This window comes from Buteo buteo, chromosome 4 (assembly GCF_964188355.1).
Source record: "Buteo buteo chromosome 4, bButBut1.hap1.1, whole genome shotgun sequence".
Taxonomy (NCBI): Eukaryota; Metazoa; Chordata; class Aves; order Accipitriformes; family Accipitridae; genus Buteo; species Buteo buteo.
In genome coordinates this window covers 64,671,451-64,688,344 of record NC_134174.1, presented here as the reverse complement: position 1 = coordinate 64,688,344, position 16,894 = coordinate 64,671,451, and the positions used below count along the sequence as shown (strand labels likewise).

The 16,894-nt window shown below is 39.4% G+C and overlaps 1 protein-coding gene across 5 annotated transcripts in view; it reads right to left on the bottom strand.

Moving 5' to 3' along the window:
• TACC2 (transforming acidic coiled-coil containing protein 2) overlaps positions 1-16,894 on the bottom strand; it is a 148,962-nt gene that overhangs the window by 110,452 nt on the left and 21,616 nt on the right. For all 5 annotated transcript variants that reach the window (XM_075026544.1, XM_075026548.1, XM_075026545.1 and 2 more), the window contains one exon: positions 9,333-9,505. In XM_075026544.1, the coding sequence (XP_074882645.1) occupies positions 9,333-9,505 (173 nt within the window). The remainder of the gene's footprint in view (positions 1-9,332; positions 9,506-16,894) is intronic.

Sequence of the window (16,894 nt, the reverse complement as noted above, 5' to 3'; positions counted from 1 at the left end):
GTCAGTGACCAGCTCTCAGGTCCCTCCAGTTTGGGTCTGTGTTTAGCTGTCCCTTCAGTAACCATTGAAGCAGCCTCGAAGCCCCATGCTCTTGTGCTGTGCTACAGTGCACAAAATGCAATTCCAGGTGGGGTCAAAACCCCTCCTTGTACTGAGGACTGCCCAATGCAACAACTAATTTCTTTATGAGAGGGCTGCATGTAAGACTGAATATAAGTCCACCTTAGATCCTAAAAACTTTCTTCAGAGTCACTGCAGTGGAAAATTAACTAGTCATTAAAGACCTATTGGAATTTGCCTATATTAAGGGTAAGCCTCAAATCCAAGGTAAAATATCTGTAACATACAACTCATACACAGTTTATACACGTTTCAGCTATGCTTGGCATCAGTTTGAACATTTAATTTATAACACCAATATCTTTTATTTAAACTTCTAAAAATTGTTTTGCCCAAAGGAATTTTTCTTTTCCTAGCACACTGAAAACACCTATCCATATAAAACTTACTGACACTGGGAACAACAGAGACGGCAATGCAATATTTGGTATCTGCTGGATCACTGACAGCATGGCATGATGGGACATGAATAAACAACAAGAAGATGCCAGGAGGCTTTCCCTAAGGAAGGAATAGACTTTACCATTTGACATTAATTTTGCACTCAGGGAAGAGGAGGGGCAGAAACTACAACACTGCATTGGGGAGGGGATGGAAAAATGGAAGTCAATTGCCATTCCAGCTTTTTGTTCGTTTTGCAGGTTTATCTTCTTACTGATTAAATTGCTCATTAGCAGTTGTGTGCCCAGGGTTCTTCAACCTGGAAGCATGCTCCTGTCAGAGGTGTGGTGGTCAGGGGAAGAACAAACGTGGGTGGAGGCTGGGGGGAGAAGCCCTCTAACCTCTATGAAACTGAGCGTTGGAAAAAGTAGAAAACACCACCTACAGTTACTGTTTCTCCTTATCGCTTATCTTTAACCTCTGATTCTTTACTTATTGTTAATCCCACCTGCCAACTGAATTGTGGAAAGCATGGTAATAAATCTGGGATCGAAACATTGGTACTGTTCATCATACAGACCATACATCATTACATATTTATATCATACATCATTATATATTTGCATTTTACAGATTTCGGCTGACTGAAATTTCTTTAAGACCTTTGCAGACATGACTTCTTTGTTACATTAGACTTCTATGTGCAGCTATCAAATATGAAACAGTTCCAAACATGTCTGAAACGGTTAAATTTTCTTGACTACAATTGCTAAACCCATGAACTATCTACTGCCATGCTAGTAGCAACTTTGTAAACCTGTGACTAGGGGCAGATGACAGTCCCATGACCTATGTCCCTAGACATAAAGCTATTCAGCATTACGAATAAACTAAAACAATTTTGCTGGTGTTCGATAATGCTGAAAACTTGTTCTTTTTACTCAGGAGTAGATGAAGGAATTGGGACAACTTTGTAATTAATGTATGCTGAACAGAATCAAAATGACAATGCTGTCATATGCTGTGATAGCAACTTAAACTATCACTTTTAGAATGAAATAGTACACATTCATCATCTGTGCTACTGCAGCTTGCTTCAATGTTTTATTCAGGACATAACATAGAATTGAACAGTTCGAGTTTTCAATCATAATAAGATACGTCCAGACTGACCTCTTTGGATATCTCCATTTATGTTTCTCCTTCTGATGTAGGTAACAAGGAAAACTATATAGAGAACATATCCTACATATTCCTTTTAATTTTTTTGTAATCTTGCTTTTCTGTCTGCAAGGGACTGCTGGGGTTAGACAAACATCTGTGGGGAATGACTTAAGCACAGTTGATCGTGCAGGGCAGAAGGATGGACTAGATGACCTCTTAGGGTCACACCTAGTCCCATTATCTTCCACACTTTTTAAGGGGAATAACACTACAGGGAAATGACACCACATGCTGAAGATAATTCCCCTGAGTAAAAGCCAATCTACATGAAAATGTACTAGCAATCAATAATTACCTGCAGGGAGCATGTATTTTCAGACCACCCATTCAATGCGATCAACATAAAGCTATAACCCTAAAAGCTGGGTTTTTTTAAAATACAGGAAAACAAAATGTGTTCTCTCTTGTGGTTACTTGATCTCTTTTGTTTGTAATCTGAACTAGCTTGATATTATTAAGGGAAAGTTTCATTCATATTTAAAACAAAACATGCAGATGACAAAGCATGAAAGAACATCCTCGTAGTTTGTGTAGAACTTAAGGCAGAAAGAATAATTTTGCTAGGAATAATTGCTGCATGTAATGGATATGTTAAAAACAAAGAAAATGCAGTCATACAAAGACCTAGGTGCACATGTAACTTGAAATATCCAAGTGCCCCACTGCACTCAAGAGTGATCAAAGGGAACTTTTCCCTTGTCTTAGAAGTTAAGCACACAATTAAGGATTTGCAAGTTCAAGGCCCTAACATACTGACCATCTGAATGCTATCCTTCCAGTTACAACATCAAATAACAATGAGTTAAATCTTTGTATGTCTAAAATATTTGTTTTGCATAAATAATTACTGAGAAATTGCTTGTTTGGAAGCACATTGCAAATTTACCGATTAATTTTTGATACCTGTAGTTAACCTCTTCCACCTTCAGAATATATTGTGGCAAGTTTGAATTATCCTGAAACAACTTAAGAGTACTGCCCAGTTACTAAGATGTTTATTAGGACTGCACTGCCTGGTTTGTGTTTAGGGTGTGAAGCTATAAAGGATGTTAAGAAATCAATGACTTATGGTGCATCTCCCATAAATACTTCCAGATTAAGAGCCATACCCAATCTACCAGCCCACTTGAAGTCGCACCTTCCATTACTCCGTTTTGCCATGCACAGCAAAGGCAAGGGGACAGAAGATAAAACCAGCAGCAGCTAGAGAAAAGCGCTCTGACATTTACTGGGGGCAGGGGGAGGGGTGGGGGGTAGAGATGCCCAAATATGTTAAGCCTACTTGATAAAAAAACAAGAAATGATGATCCAACAACAGAAAATCATAGATAATTCAACATTTCCCTTTCTTATTCCTTTGCTTTTCTTCTAGAACATGCAGTAGTTGTTGAAAGGAAAGGCAGCCTTTCCAACCCAGTCACACTTGTGAGGGAAAAACATCAAGTGCTGAAGCCTATGAAACCCAGAGGTCACATACGGTTGCCATCCATACTGACATAACTTAGAGCTTGAGTGATTATATTCCCAGGAGCACAAGAGCCTGAAATCTGAGGATTAATTTAGAAAGCACTGAAAGGGACAAATGTACAGCCAGCTCTGCAACCATGGCACACGTATAGCTGCTTCTCAAATGTTTCTGTTCTGTTTCCCCTGACACATGAGAGATCAGCATCTACATTTTGAGTTTATGTATTTGGACACACTGTACTGGAGGACTTGAGTTAACTTAAAGAATCCTGCACTTTAATATGTCCCTAAGAGGTATTGGAAGTTAATTAGGAACATGGAAATAATTTCCACATTCCCCTTGAAAAAAAAAAAAGTCAGAGTTTTAGAGGCAGAGCAAGTCACTATTTGAACTCTTCAGTGTAAACAAAACACATGAGAAATCCATCATTGCTAAAGGGCTGCTAACAGCAGCCAGCTTCCCCCACCCTCCCTGTATATCTAAGCTTTCAGGAAAAAGTGAAGAAGGAATAATGATCTTCATGATCCTCCTGGGAACTGTCCTCCCCTTCTCCCCCCACCCCCAATCACTTTTCACCTCCTTGTTCCATACACAGAATAAAATGCAGGGCCTGCAATATTTTAAGTATGACCAAACTAAATTATTCTAACATTAAAAGAATAAGCTGTACTACTGCTGCAACAGGCAAACACAGCCAGATCTTCAGTTCCAGATCCACAACCGGCTCCCGGTCTCCATCCGAGATATCCGGAGAGTCAGCAGGAAGCATGGCACTGAACAGACAGTCCCACAGGATGGGTGGCAGCTTCAGCTTGTCATTCCGCGGTGGCTCTGTGTGTCCCACAGGATCTGTGTGCAGCATTCCAGGTGGGAGAGCAGCCAAATTCATCCATGAAGAGTGCTTATTCCCCTGAACTACTTCTGGGTATGTACCTTTTAAATTGCTCTATCTGTTTCTTCCTAAACCTGCTGGAAAAAAAGCCTCTGTAGGGTAGAGCTGTCCAGCTAAGGATTCCCCAGGCATTTTCCTCTGTGTGTGCATCAGGAGAAAGGCATGGTTACATCTCACATAGACACCAACGCAAAGCCTGAGGCTTCCTAACTATTCTAGTTCTTTGGCATTTTTATTTCACATGGAAAGTTTACAGATTAATTGCTGACAGTGTTACTTTTCAGCATACAGGACTAGTGAGAAACAGGTAAAAAAATTGGACTGAAATAGTATTTTAAAATAAGAATCACAGATGTTTTGAATTCTAAACCATAAGAATTTAAAAGTGACTGAAACAATTTCTGAGAATTTGTGGAGGATGGAAGAAAGCCACCCAGAAGACTGGAAAAAAGCAAACATGGTAGTTTTCCACACAGAGATACTCCATCTGAAGATGGGAGGTCATACACTCTTAAGACTGTAAGAGTTCACTTCAGGGTGGAAAAGAGGCGTTCAAAGTAGCATACGGGAGCGAGTTAAAAATAAACAGCCTGGAATATGAAACTTCAAAGATTTTCCGTTTATTGTCTTCGTTTCTATTTTGGCAGGATATAACTGAGAAGCCACCCAAAACAGACATGTGCCAGCAGTTTCAGGAGTAAGGCTAAATAAAAAGTAATTGCCTGAGCTCCTGCCCATCTAATAAGTTTCCTGAAACAAGAACCTTATGAATCCCTTCAAGCTGACTCATTCATGTAATGTTCATCTCACAAAAGTCATAATTTTGCATGCTGAAGTGTAAAGCTGTTTTAGCCAGCTAGGATATAAGTCTAAGTGTTCTTGGTACTCATATTTTGAAAAGGAACCCCTAAAGAACTGCAGCTATGCGATTTTTGAGCAATGCATTTTAAAAAACGCAAATTGGTCACAGAACAGTATAAAATGACTATGCTAATATTATTTAAAAAAAAAAAGCAAGACTGCATTTGCTGCAGCCAAACCACAAATATTCAAAACTCAAGATAACAGACCCCACCCCACAGTCTCCGTTACTACCGCTGGCCCATTCTAACACCAGTTTGGACAGCTTAAAGTGCTGGGTGGGTGACAGGATAGCCTTGCCTTAATTAGCTCTACTCAGTCCATTGTTTCAAACCATATCACTGTGTAACTACTTGCTTCTTCAGTTAACACAGTCTTCCAAAAGGCCACATGCAAGAATTGTTGATGCTAATGTAAACCATCACACGCCGCACCTCAGCTCCAGTGTTTGTTATTTTTCCACTCATGCTTAATACTCCTATACCTGCTTATAGCTGGAGCCTGAACTTGTGCCTCCACTAAAATCCAGACCCACACAGAGAAAATTATCTGGTCCACTTGCTTGTCGGATGACTTCTGGCTTCAGATCAGACTCTATTAACCAGTTATCTCTACAATCGCTACAGTACGAAGAAGAGAGATACTCGCTACTTTGAGATTAAAAAATAAGTATTTTGAAAAGCTGCTGTTCTGAGTCCTACAGTATGCTAAAGCATCGTTATGAAGAATGGCAGGTTTTGAAAAAGAATAGCATGGATACAATAATTTGAGGGTTAAATTCTGCTACACCAAAGCCACCGAACAAACGAAAGAATAGAACTTGCTTTTAAGTTTTGCAACATGTTTAGTAGATTTCTGCATTCTCAAAGGAGACTCCACCAGTAAGACAGGCCATTCCTTGTGTTAAAAGCCATAGTGAGGTCTTCAGCCAAGACCTTGTAGCTTTGTTTCCCACAGAGGCCATTTTCAATGGCAGAACAGCCCAACCTTGCCCACAGGATGAAGACACAAAGGTCCACCCATATGAAGACGTGAAACTGATGGGAAATTCTATGAGTCTCAGGTCAAATATTCAGGTGATGAGGCTCTCAGAAGTTTACCATGTCCTTCCAGTACCAACAGTGATACAGATCTCTCTGTGGTCTGCATTAAATGGTTTCCTATATCTGAGTGACTAGAGAAACTTGAAGCTGACACTTTCTTCTTCACACCACCAAACCCCCCCCAAATTTTCATCCCTCTTCTTTCCTCTGCAGCAGAAATGCCTGCACACACATTTCATCAAGTACGGTTTTCACCAGATGATTGGGTGAGAGTGGGAAAATCCTGCTGTGTGGATGAATACAGCTTCATTCCTGGCTTCTTGATATGATTTTGCCACCTACTATTTTTTTCTTGGAGAAAGAAAAGGTAAAACAAAATGCCCTCCCCAAAAGCCCCGTCCTTGTTTTTATATATTTTGAACTTTAAAAATGAACCAAACATCACAGAAGTGATGGAGAGCTACTTTCTCAGGGGTCTTAGGTGGGGCCTTACTGATTTCATGTACCTGAGTTCCTCACATTTCCACAAATGAATGGAGGAAGAGTGTCAGAAAGTTTAAGTCTCTGCATACTTCTTGCTGCTCTCTGGCAACTTCTAAGAATCTCTTACTCTTTAGTAGACTACACCATGCATATTCTATACCCATTTTGCAGGTGCAGAAAATTAAATTCAGAGACATTAGTTGCTTTGAGAAGGTTCACTCCTGGGAGTTAGTGTTAGGTCAGGGAGTTGAAAGCACATTTTCCATTTTGAGTGTTTCGCAGTGGTATTGCCCCTACCAGTTTCCTGGTAGCTAGTTAGAAGGGTCTTTACAGCAGCAACTGGAGAAAGTTGTGTATATATCTTCCTTAAAATGTGGACAAGAAAGTAATTGTACAGATATGCTTTCTGAGAAACAAGAAGAAAATACAAAATTTAAGCCCTCTGAGGTGAGTTCTGCTGCTGCTTCATTCACAGGATAGAGGCAGTACATGAGGCAGGTCTTAGCAGTTGCCACAAACACCGTATTAGGTGGATGCTGGTACAAATGCTGTCAATCAGAGGGTGTAGGGGCGTTGCAGTTCTAAGTACACAGTCTAATACCTGTCATTTTGCAGTTTCACAAACTACTCTAATTTGCAGGAATGTTAGCCACGATAGGCCTACTATAAAATTCAGCAGTTAGTAATACTCGTAATTTCCTCTCTAACTTTTTCCCCCTTCCCATAATATAACCTCCATACTGGTAAGAATAGCAGAAAATGACTATTTTACTGTCCCAAATCAGAATGCATCATGTTTTAAGTAGCTTACAAGACATTTGTATTTTCTTCAGCTAGGACAGCATGGTTACTCACCATTACATACAAACAATAGAGTGATTATGCACAATACTGTCAAAAGAAACTAGAAGCTAGAGGATACATGTAGTATTTGTTAACCAAAATAACAAAAGAACAAAATATGCATCTAAAATTCTCACCCTGTCCAAGTTTACATCACAACTCCAAACCCAATTTTTTCTAACTGGTGTGAATGATATCTATGGCTTTCCTCATTTTGCATGAAATGGAGAGACACTCTCAAAGACATAAGGAACTCATCCAAGGAAGAGCTGTTTCATGTATAGACCTGGTGCTAGATAGTAAAGTGATGCCACATTACAAAAGAAATAGTCATACATCTCTAGGAAAGAAGTGCAACTTTTCATCACTTTGAATTTCAAGTCTATGTATCTTTATCATCATAAATTGACTTTGCAGTCAGTCTTGCTCAGACTTTATTATTTTCTGTAGATAATTAAGATGTGCTAGTGGCAGTCAGAAGAAATAGAATTAATAGTAAATATCCTCCTGTGTGTGTACTGAAGTACGACAAGCTACTGAACTGTAAGAGCTCCATAGCACAGCCAAACTGTCCCTTCCAGAAAGTAAGCTGCTTTTTCTTGGTAAGTCTTTTTAGATTATGTCATGTCTCTAAGTTTCCCTGAAATGTCCCTGATGCGGCCAGTTATGATCTTACTTGAAACCTGTATTTGGACTTAAACTGCCACAAACTGTTGCACGGTATCAATCATTTTAGAATAGAATAGAATAGAATAGAATAGAATATTGAAAGGGACCTACCATGATCCACCTGCCTGACCACTTCAGGGCTGACCAAAAGTTAAAGCATGTTATTAAGGGCATTGTTCAAATGCCTCTTAAACACTGACGGGCTTGGGGCATTGACCACCTCTCTAGGAAGCCTGTTCCAGTGTTTGACCACCCTTTTGGTAAATAAATGCTTAACCTTCATAATTTCTTATAAAAAAAGGGAGAAGAAGAGTTTACTGCCTAGGATAGCATTAACTTAACAGCATTTGAAATATTTTACTTGACTACGTTTGTTCTTGTTTTTAATTTCTCAAGTTTACATCTTTCAAAGACAGTGGCAATCAGAAATGGTAGCCAGGGTTGAAGGTAACAGAAAAAGGCCCAAATCACACACATTCCACTTGAAAAGGATGCAGCAAATCTTTCTGCAATGAATTCTCCAATCTTAAAGAAAATTCATGAAAACACTTAAAAAGGTGCCCACAGCCTAAAAATCCTACACATTTATCAGCAAGTTACTGTTACTCCTTCGAAGCTGTATTTATCATTCTATCCCAGATAACACTGATGATCTGGAAAGTATTCAGCTCTATGTTAAAAACATGCTGGTATTAGATAATTTCTTTGTTGCAGCAGATGAAAACCCTAGTAGCATGGGAAAATTCAACTATTCAAGTAAAAAATGCTTCAGACAAAGTACTGCCTTTGGGATATTTAATAAAATCCAGATTATGTTACCTTCTGCCAGCCTTAATAGCACTGAAGAATACCTTAACTCTGAAAGTAGTCCTATTTATTTAGTCAGGTGAATTTTAAGAGATTTAGAAGAGTGCAATACTAATAAATATTACCTTGGTTGGTACTTTCTAGTAGGATTGTTATACAGAGCTGAGCATGGCATTTTGCAATTGTTTACAATTACATCTTACTTCACAATCATATATGACTACAAAAGACTCTTCAATGTTTCTCTGTCTCAGATGGGAGTTTATTAGTATAAGCAAAAAGCATAGGAAGTTTAGGTCAAGGGTTACTACAACAGCTGGAGTCTTGTTTATAGTTACGCAGTAAGGCGAGAAAGTTAGTTCGGTAAACAGTAAGTAGTCTTGTTTTGTCAGGTTATTTTGAAGACTGCATCATCATCATCCGTCAGGATGATAGATTTTTAAAATCAGTTACACAAGAAAAGAAATTTAACAAACAGCCCCCAACTATCAGCAGCAGCAGGGCTTCAATTCTATTCACAGGAAGGAACTTCATTTCTTACCTTGTAGGTCCTGGAATTGATGGGGATATGCTCTCAGCCAGTTGCACAGCAGCAGGAAGAAGATCTGAGATGTCCTGACATCCAGATCCTTCTACGCTGTTTTCCTGAGGGCTCCTTTTTAAACTGTGCCCATTACCAGGAGGTTGGCCTAATTCTGAATCTTGTGGAGCGCTCTAGAATGAAAACAGAACAACTTAAATAGCTACTGCTATTTTGGAGAATACATAAGCTTAAGGAATTCTGTTTTGCCCACTGACAGACAACTTCTGTGGTAGATTTCACTACTTTGATGGAACTTGCAGGTTCCAAAGCCAAGCCATTTTTTTTCTTAATGACAGAAAAACAGAAGGAAGTGGTTGAGCCAAAAATAAATACTAGGAAAAGAAGAGGGAGAGAAGAATGCAACAATTGTTCTAAAGCAGCCAGGGCCTTTACTGACCCAAGGAGTGTATCATCTTCTCTTTTTCCAAGCCTGGCAAATGCTTCCTTGCTAAGCGAGTTTAAAATGAGAAAGGATGGAAGCAGGCTATAAACTTTGACGCTCATAATATTAGCAGTATCTTTGGAGTCAAGTTAGAGATAAAGCCAATGTCAGTCAAGACCCAGCACTTGAATCCAATTCCAGATTCTTTCCCTCCCACTTCAACAAAGCTCAGAATGCCTCTGAACTGAAATGGAGGGGCCGGATTCTTCACCATGCTGCCTTTCTATAATATTAGATACAGGAAATGCTGCAGTTTCTGTAGTAATAGCTACAGAAATGCTATTCCACAAATGTGGTAATGCTGCATCACCTCTTCTCAAAGGTAAATATTTACCCTGCATCTTCATCCATGGAGACATGCCTTTACATGAATGGGTTTTTTTGTTCTGTTTTGTTTCTATTGCAAACTGTTGGTTTTGCTCCAGGGAGAAAGAGAGTCTTGTGCAAGTGCCAGGGCTGTCACCTGTGGTGTGCCTGCAAATCCCTGGAGTTCTACAACACCCATATGGGGCTGCTTACAACAGGTAGTGGTACCTTCCTGCTGAATTTTTTTGGCAGAATTATCTTTAGAAGGCAAAGAAGAGCTGGTAAAAGCTGCTTTGAACTGTAGCTGAGGATATTCCTCAAGTACAGCAAGAGAACTGGAGAGAAACAATTAAGTGTAAAGCAAAAATGACATCTAAATGAAGAAGCTCCATTTCAAATCCTTTGGCACATCAAGCAATAGTGAAAGAGAAGAAAAACTGCTTCATCAAGTCACCCTCAATATACAATCACTGTTGTTTTAAGTCTTAATTGTAATTGTAAAAAGCCTAAGGCACACAACATAAAGACACAAGCATATGTACTGACGACAGGAGAACTGCTTCAGAATAGTGTCATAGATGAAAAGCACAGTACACGATTCCAGCTAATCTCTTGGGTTTTTACACTCTCAATTTTTAGGTTTATTTTGTTGTAGAAGTAGTCAATAAATTGCAGATAGCTAGTGTAAGCAAAATTACACTTCTCTGTGTGAACATGGTGTGCTCTCTCACAACCAAAGGCTTCTTGTGATCAGAGCCAGGAATGAGAGACACCCAGTGGACAAGAAAAGTCTATGTAATGAGCAATTGAAAAGGTCAGGGCATACTAAAAATATAAAGAGACTTCCTTTAGACTTAAGGCAAATTTGATTAACTTTCATATCCTTGGCCTTTCCCTGGAGGAACGCCTTCACTACAGCTTTGTTTGCAGAAGTCTCCTTTATCACACTGCTTTCCGCTGGGATAGACCAAGGGCTCTTGGTTTCATGATTATTAAGCACTTACCCAGCATGTGCTGACATCTGGCATTTAGAATATTTATCTAAGTATATATGTTGGCCCCAAAACCACAGTATATGGCAAAAATATACTAGAACATCAAGATTTATACAAGGAAATTTGTTTCTTCCAGCCAGAAAAAAAACCCCATAAAAATAGAGTTTAGTTAGCTTACAGGGCTCTGTTTTGGTTTTTGTCCTATGTTTTGGGCAGCCTTGCTTTTGTTTGCAAGAGAAAGTTTGCATGGAGAATTTATTTCGGCATGCATACATGTTTGCAGAGAGAAAGAACTATGAAAAAATGCGTTATTAAATCAATTATCAATCAGGAAAAAACCAAACAACTGAAACGGTGACTTCTTGGGCCATGTGTGATCGTGCTGGAGCACGTCCATGGCCCAGTCACCACTCACAGACCACCACTATACCCACACCCCAGAGCCTACCCCACTTGCCAGTTAGCGTTTAGAAAATGCAGCAAGCCAAGGTGGGGGTATTTACGTCTTGGCAGAAGAGGAACTCCTTCAACTAGATGGGCCCAACCCCACAGAGAGTCAGTCTTCAGAGCATGTACCACGTCTTACTGCAAGTGCTACAGCTGGGTCAGCCTGGGAGGTGGGCCACAAATGAATGCCTCACAGAGGCAGCCAAATGAAGAATAACTTTCAGGCCCCTTGCAGACAAAAATGACCTCCTTTCCTTTCCCAGCAGGGCAGGGAGGGTAGGGAGAACCACACGAAGAACCCCAAGAAATTAGGCCAATTTACAAATTTGTCCAGATGCCTCCAGCAGTTGGCAAGAGCAGTGAGAACTAATTCTTTATTTTTCCTCCTTTCTACTACCACCATCTCAAATTTTCTTCAGCTGATTTGGGTGCTAGGTAGGAGGAATACCTCACAGCTCTCTTCAGAAGATGAAGAGCTGCATGTTTTGTCTCTTCTTCTAAAGCCTCTCTCATCTTCCATGGCAGAAAGGAACACAGCAAAGAATTAAGTCATTAACCTACTGCACTCTTTAGTACCCACACATTGCTTCTAATTAATCTCTCTTTCACAAGATCAGCCACTTAATGCAAGGGGCTCCTTTAGGTTACAGTCCTCTGTTCTACTGACCTGCAGTCATCCCACTTTTGGAGCCACAGCATAATAGGAATGCCTCTTGCACACAAATCTCTAAAACAAAACGCCGTTCTGTGCAGAGAACCAGTATCCTTTGGATTGCCATCCAGAGCCACGAATCCCACAAGCCACATGATAACTGATAGTTAATCAGCAACATGGGTTCAGTTATGGCATTAGACAGAAACACTACTCATCAGCCTGTCATATACTAAATCCAATAGCACATTGCTACCAAAGCTCAAATAGCACTAACAAATGGAAGGAGACCTAACTCAGTGGTTACATCTGCTAGTTACTTACAAGCCAGTGGTACAATTATTTCAGGACAGTTTGAAACTGTAACATGGAGTCAGGCTGATTTGTCATTGACTCTCTGAGTCTGACACTTCTCAGAACACTTTGGGGCCAGAATAATTTTGGTAGAAGTTTTCTGGATTTTACTTTTACTATTCATCTCCATAATTCACAAGTTAACTACATAATATAGACATTTATGTGCCTGCTGTACCTGCATACCTCATCTCATAAAAACTAGGATGTTTCCACATTAGACACGGAGAAGGGCCCATGTCCCAGTGATTTTATCAGCTGTTACACTAAGTCTTAATATCTAAATAAAAACATGCTGGGAAGGGCAGAGAAGGCAAGGAGAATGATCACAACAAAACAGGTTAGTTATGTGCACTATTTTGAAGACTACTTGTAACATTTTCCACGGGTTGGGGTTTTTTTGGGGGGGGGTGCTGGTGGCGTTTTTTGGTTGGTTGGTTGGTTTTTACTTTTTTTGGTTTTAAATAGTTTTGTGCTTTCAGGGATCTAATGTTTAAGAAGTCATAGCTCATCTCCCAGCTATCCCTAAGCTACTGTCATTAGCCACAGAAAAAACTGACTGTTGTTCTTCCAGTTCTGAACATGACCAAATTTAACATACATTAAAACAATCTTTGCAACATAGATCCTGTTGGATCAGAGAGGATTTTGAATTGTTGACACTCTTTTCTTTCTTTCTTTCCAGGCTGTCAGGTGTTTGAATGATCAAAAAGCAAGTTGCCCTCTTACCTAGTAAGGTAAAAACACACATGGCCAGGAAAGTATATTTTCAAAAGAAGCTCAAAGGAGGATTTTAACAATAATCTAAAATAAATCTTCATGTAGATATTTAAATGTAAAAGGAACTACTAATATTCCAAGATATAGGAGAGCTTTATATATTGGTCTTCTACATTTAATGTATTAATTTAATCATCACAAAAGAACATGCTCTGTGAATCTATGCCAGCCAGCAGAAAAACATAATTCAATTTCTCTATCAAGTTTTTCAAATTTAAGCTAGTTATGCAAATCAGGTGCTGAACTAGCTTTGCAGAGCATGCTTTTTTATTTTTAATTAACATCTGTGAAAACAATTAGAAAGTCTATGTTTTGTTCACAAGTATCATCAGAAAGCTGCTGTTAAATAAATTACTTCTGAAGTTTCAACACATACAGCCGCTGAAGTGATTTACTACAGAAGCTTGCAGCTAAATTTGCTCTATATTTGTTTCAAATGTAGCACACTCCTTTTTGAAAAGGACTCTGAGATTAGAAAAAGTTACTTAATTGAAGGACTTGAAAAAATAATATTAAAAATCAGAATACACAGGTTCTCAGCAGTTTTTTTCTGTAAGTCTAGGATAATTAAAAAAAACAACAATAAACAAAACAAGTTTGTCACAGAGAGTATACAAACAACAGAAGGAAAACTAAACAGCCTATACTTTTTTCCTTTAAGCCAGCATACTATTTAAATGAATAAAAATGATTCTCCTGAAACAAGCAATGTAATCTGCATTAAAACTTTCCACAAGTACTGGACTCTGCAAGAACACTAAGTAAATCTACAGGATCACGTTTTTTTCCTGATGACTTTGAACTGGAGCTTAAAAGTTAAAAAAAAAAAAAAAAGAAAAAAAAAGAACTCCATTAACACTGTAGCCAAAAGGATTATGTGCGCGGCTGTACTCTGGCTAAAGTTATCATACCAGAAAGAAATTCCTTTAATGCTACATGGGAGCCTGTTCACAGCCCAGCTCCCAAAACACTGACTCTCCCGTCCTGGTTCAAAGCCATAGCAACAGCATTAGGCACTGCCACAGCCTTGTGTTACAGCGATTCAAGAAGCCTCGTGTTTCTCAACAAGCCACCAGGCTCCTGATCACAAAGCACAATACGGGTCTGGTTTTAAAACCTGGCGTTCACACTAAAAACCCTCCAAATAAGTGAACTTCTTTTGATTCCCCTTTCTCCTTTCTCTCAATAAAAGTTGCTTCCTTTTACATCTGCCCTCTGCAACATTCCTCCATTAAACACACATCCTTTTATAGCAGTTGCTGGAACATGCCATAGCTCTGACTAGCTGAAAGTAATCTTTGAAGAGTTACATTAAGTTTCCATTCCCACTAATTCCCTCTGGTTATTGGAGAGGAAGCTGGAACTAGCCTTTACAAGTCTCAATCAATAAACCAGAACTTACCTTTTATTTTTCTCCATGTCTTCCATTACAAGTTGGGATTTTTTTTTAATGGGGTTTTTTAAAGTCTGCCTGCTAGAAATGTTGGTTCGTGCAGTCCCAGCCACCACCTCCTCCGCGGGAACGGGAGCAGGCAGCGGCAGCGCAGGTGAACGCCGGGACGCCGAGCAAAGGTCGGCCCTGCGGCACCCGGGCTCCGGTTTCAGGATCAACCGCCATGCTGACCACATCGGGAGGACGGACACACGGTCCCCGTCAGGGACAGCAGGCCACACGCATCCTCAGCCACACGCCTCGCACACGTGTGGCCGGGCAGGCTAGCATCAAGCAGAAAAGCGTGCACATGGCGCTCTTCGGAAAGGGTTCACTGCAAAGCTTTGCAGCGATTGCTCATTTCGCTGCACGACTGGCTGCAGAAAAAGGGAGTGAAAAGTTGTTCATCCACAGCCTTAATCAATAGGCTTTTCCTCGTTATTGTTATTGTACTTCAGCATTAAGTCCATTCCTTGAAAACTGAGATGCCAGAAAATGGCTTGCTGCAATTCTTAAAACAAATTAACAGCTCCTGAATGAGTCTGCTAATACCCTGATACCTACTAGAAATCAATACGAATGAAATATGAATAACCCAGTCTATGTCAGGAAAGTGGATAGAAAACCAGTTTTAAAGCTTTTCCTAAAAAAAGAATTGCACAGGTCATATGGTTGGGAAATCATATTTTTAAAATGGCTGTTGCAATTTTTTAAGACAGAGCAGGTTTTAGGAGCTACTTTTTTTCTCTTCTGGCCTTTTTTTTTTTCTTGCTGTTCTGCAGGTACAGTAAGTGAGTACTAAATTTGATTTTTCAGTCTTTATATCCTTGGAGAATCATTGTTTCTCCATTGTTTGGAGAAATGGTACCAAAATAGATAAAAATTATACAGTGAGTGGATACTGTTTTAACAACCAGAACTTTTCAATCAAATCAGCAAACACTGGTCAGCAAAACTACTGATCACAGGAAAGTAACAAATTGCTACCTGACATATTGGGTCAAGCTTGAACTCCATGTGACAGTTAATCTGAAGAATTACAATAAACGAGGGAGCTAAATTTTAATAAACAACTTGTGCAGCAATCTGCGTTATTCAGTGCCTGCCCCTTATTAAGAGTGGGTGGAGTACAGCAGTTTAGAGAAGGGGATGACCATCATGACCATTTCTTGTTTTTTTGCCCAAACATCATGACCATTTAATTAGTTGGATGTAATTATGACATGAGCAGATGTGAAATGCAGACTCTTTCCTTAAGGGAGATTCCAAATAGAATTTTGCAATTACAGTAGATTTTTTTTTTAATCAGTAATGGTGTAATTTGCTATTGCTTCTGGCTTGGTTTATTTGTCTCTCACAGGAGTAGAATTTTAAGTTCATGTCTTTTCTAATTAAAATCCTCAAAGGGACATGAATGCAAAAATTGGCATTTTGTGGAAGTCTTGTTTAATCTGCTTCTTACAAATACAAGAAGCAAAGCAAATTGTGATATGGTAACAACGGTATTTGAAAAATTCTGGTTACAACATTCTATTGTAAGTACCTATGACCTTTTCTTAGAGAAAAAGGGTTACTTTGCCTCCTGAGAAATACCTACTGAAATGACTCTGGCTGTGAATGTAAAAATAAACACCGGTGTGTGTGAGGGTGTGTGCGTGTGTGGTGTATTTATATATAGTCACCATCATATCCTTGGTTTAGCATTCTTCACAGAACACACAACTTCCTCTTGGCTGCAGCAAGAGCAATTCAAACCTTCAGGCTTCACTGTTCGTGTTTATGACCCTTCCAATCCACTGAGGGCACTAAACTGTTTATCTTTGGATCCTTGTAATGTCAACATAACTGTCTTCTCAACAACTTGCTGCTATGTTTGAGCCTTAGTCTGTTTGAACGTACGTAGCACGAGTCTGCACTGGGCTAAATGAAGCATAGCTATATAACTGGCTTCATGGTTCTTGTCAACCTAATCTTTCCATCTGTTTATGTGATCTATATTCAGTAAGCAAAGGAAAATTCATAGTTATCCTTGTAACTCCACTAGTCTTGCTGCAGCTTCTTATTTTCCTTTGTCCCTTCCTGACAGTTGGATGAAGGCCTGATGAGTACATA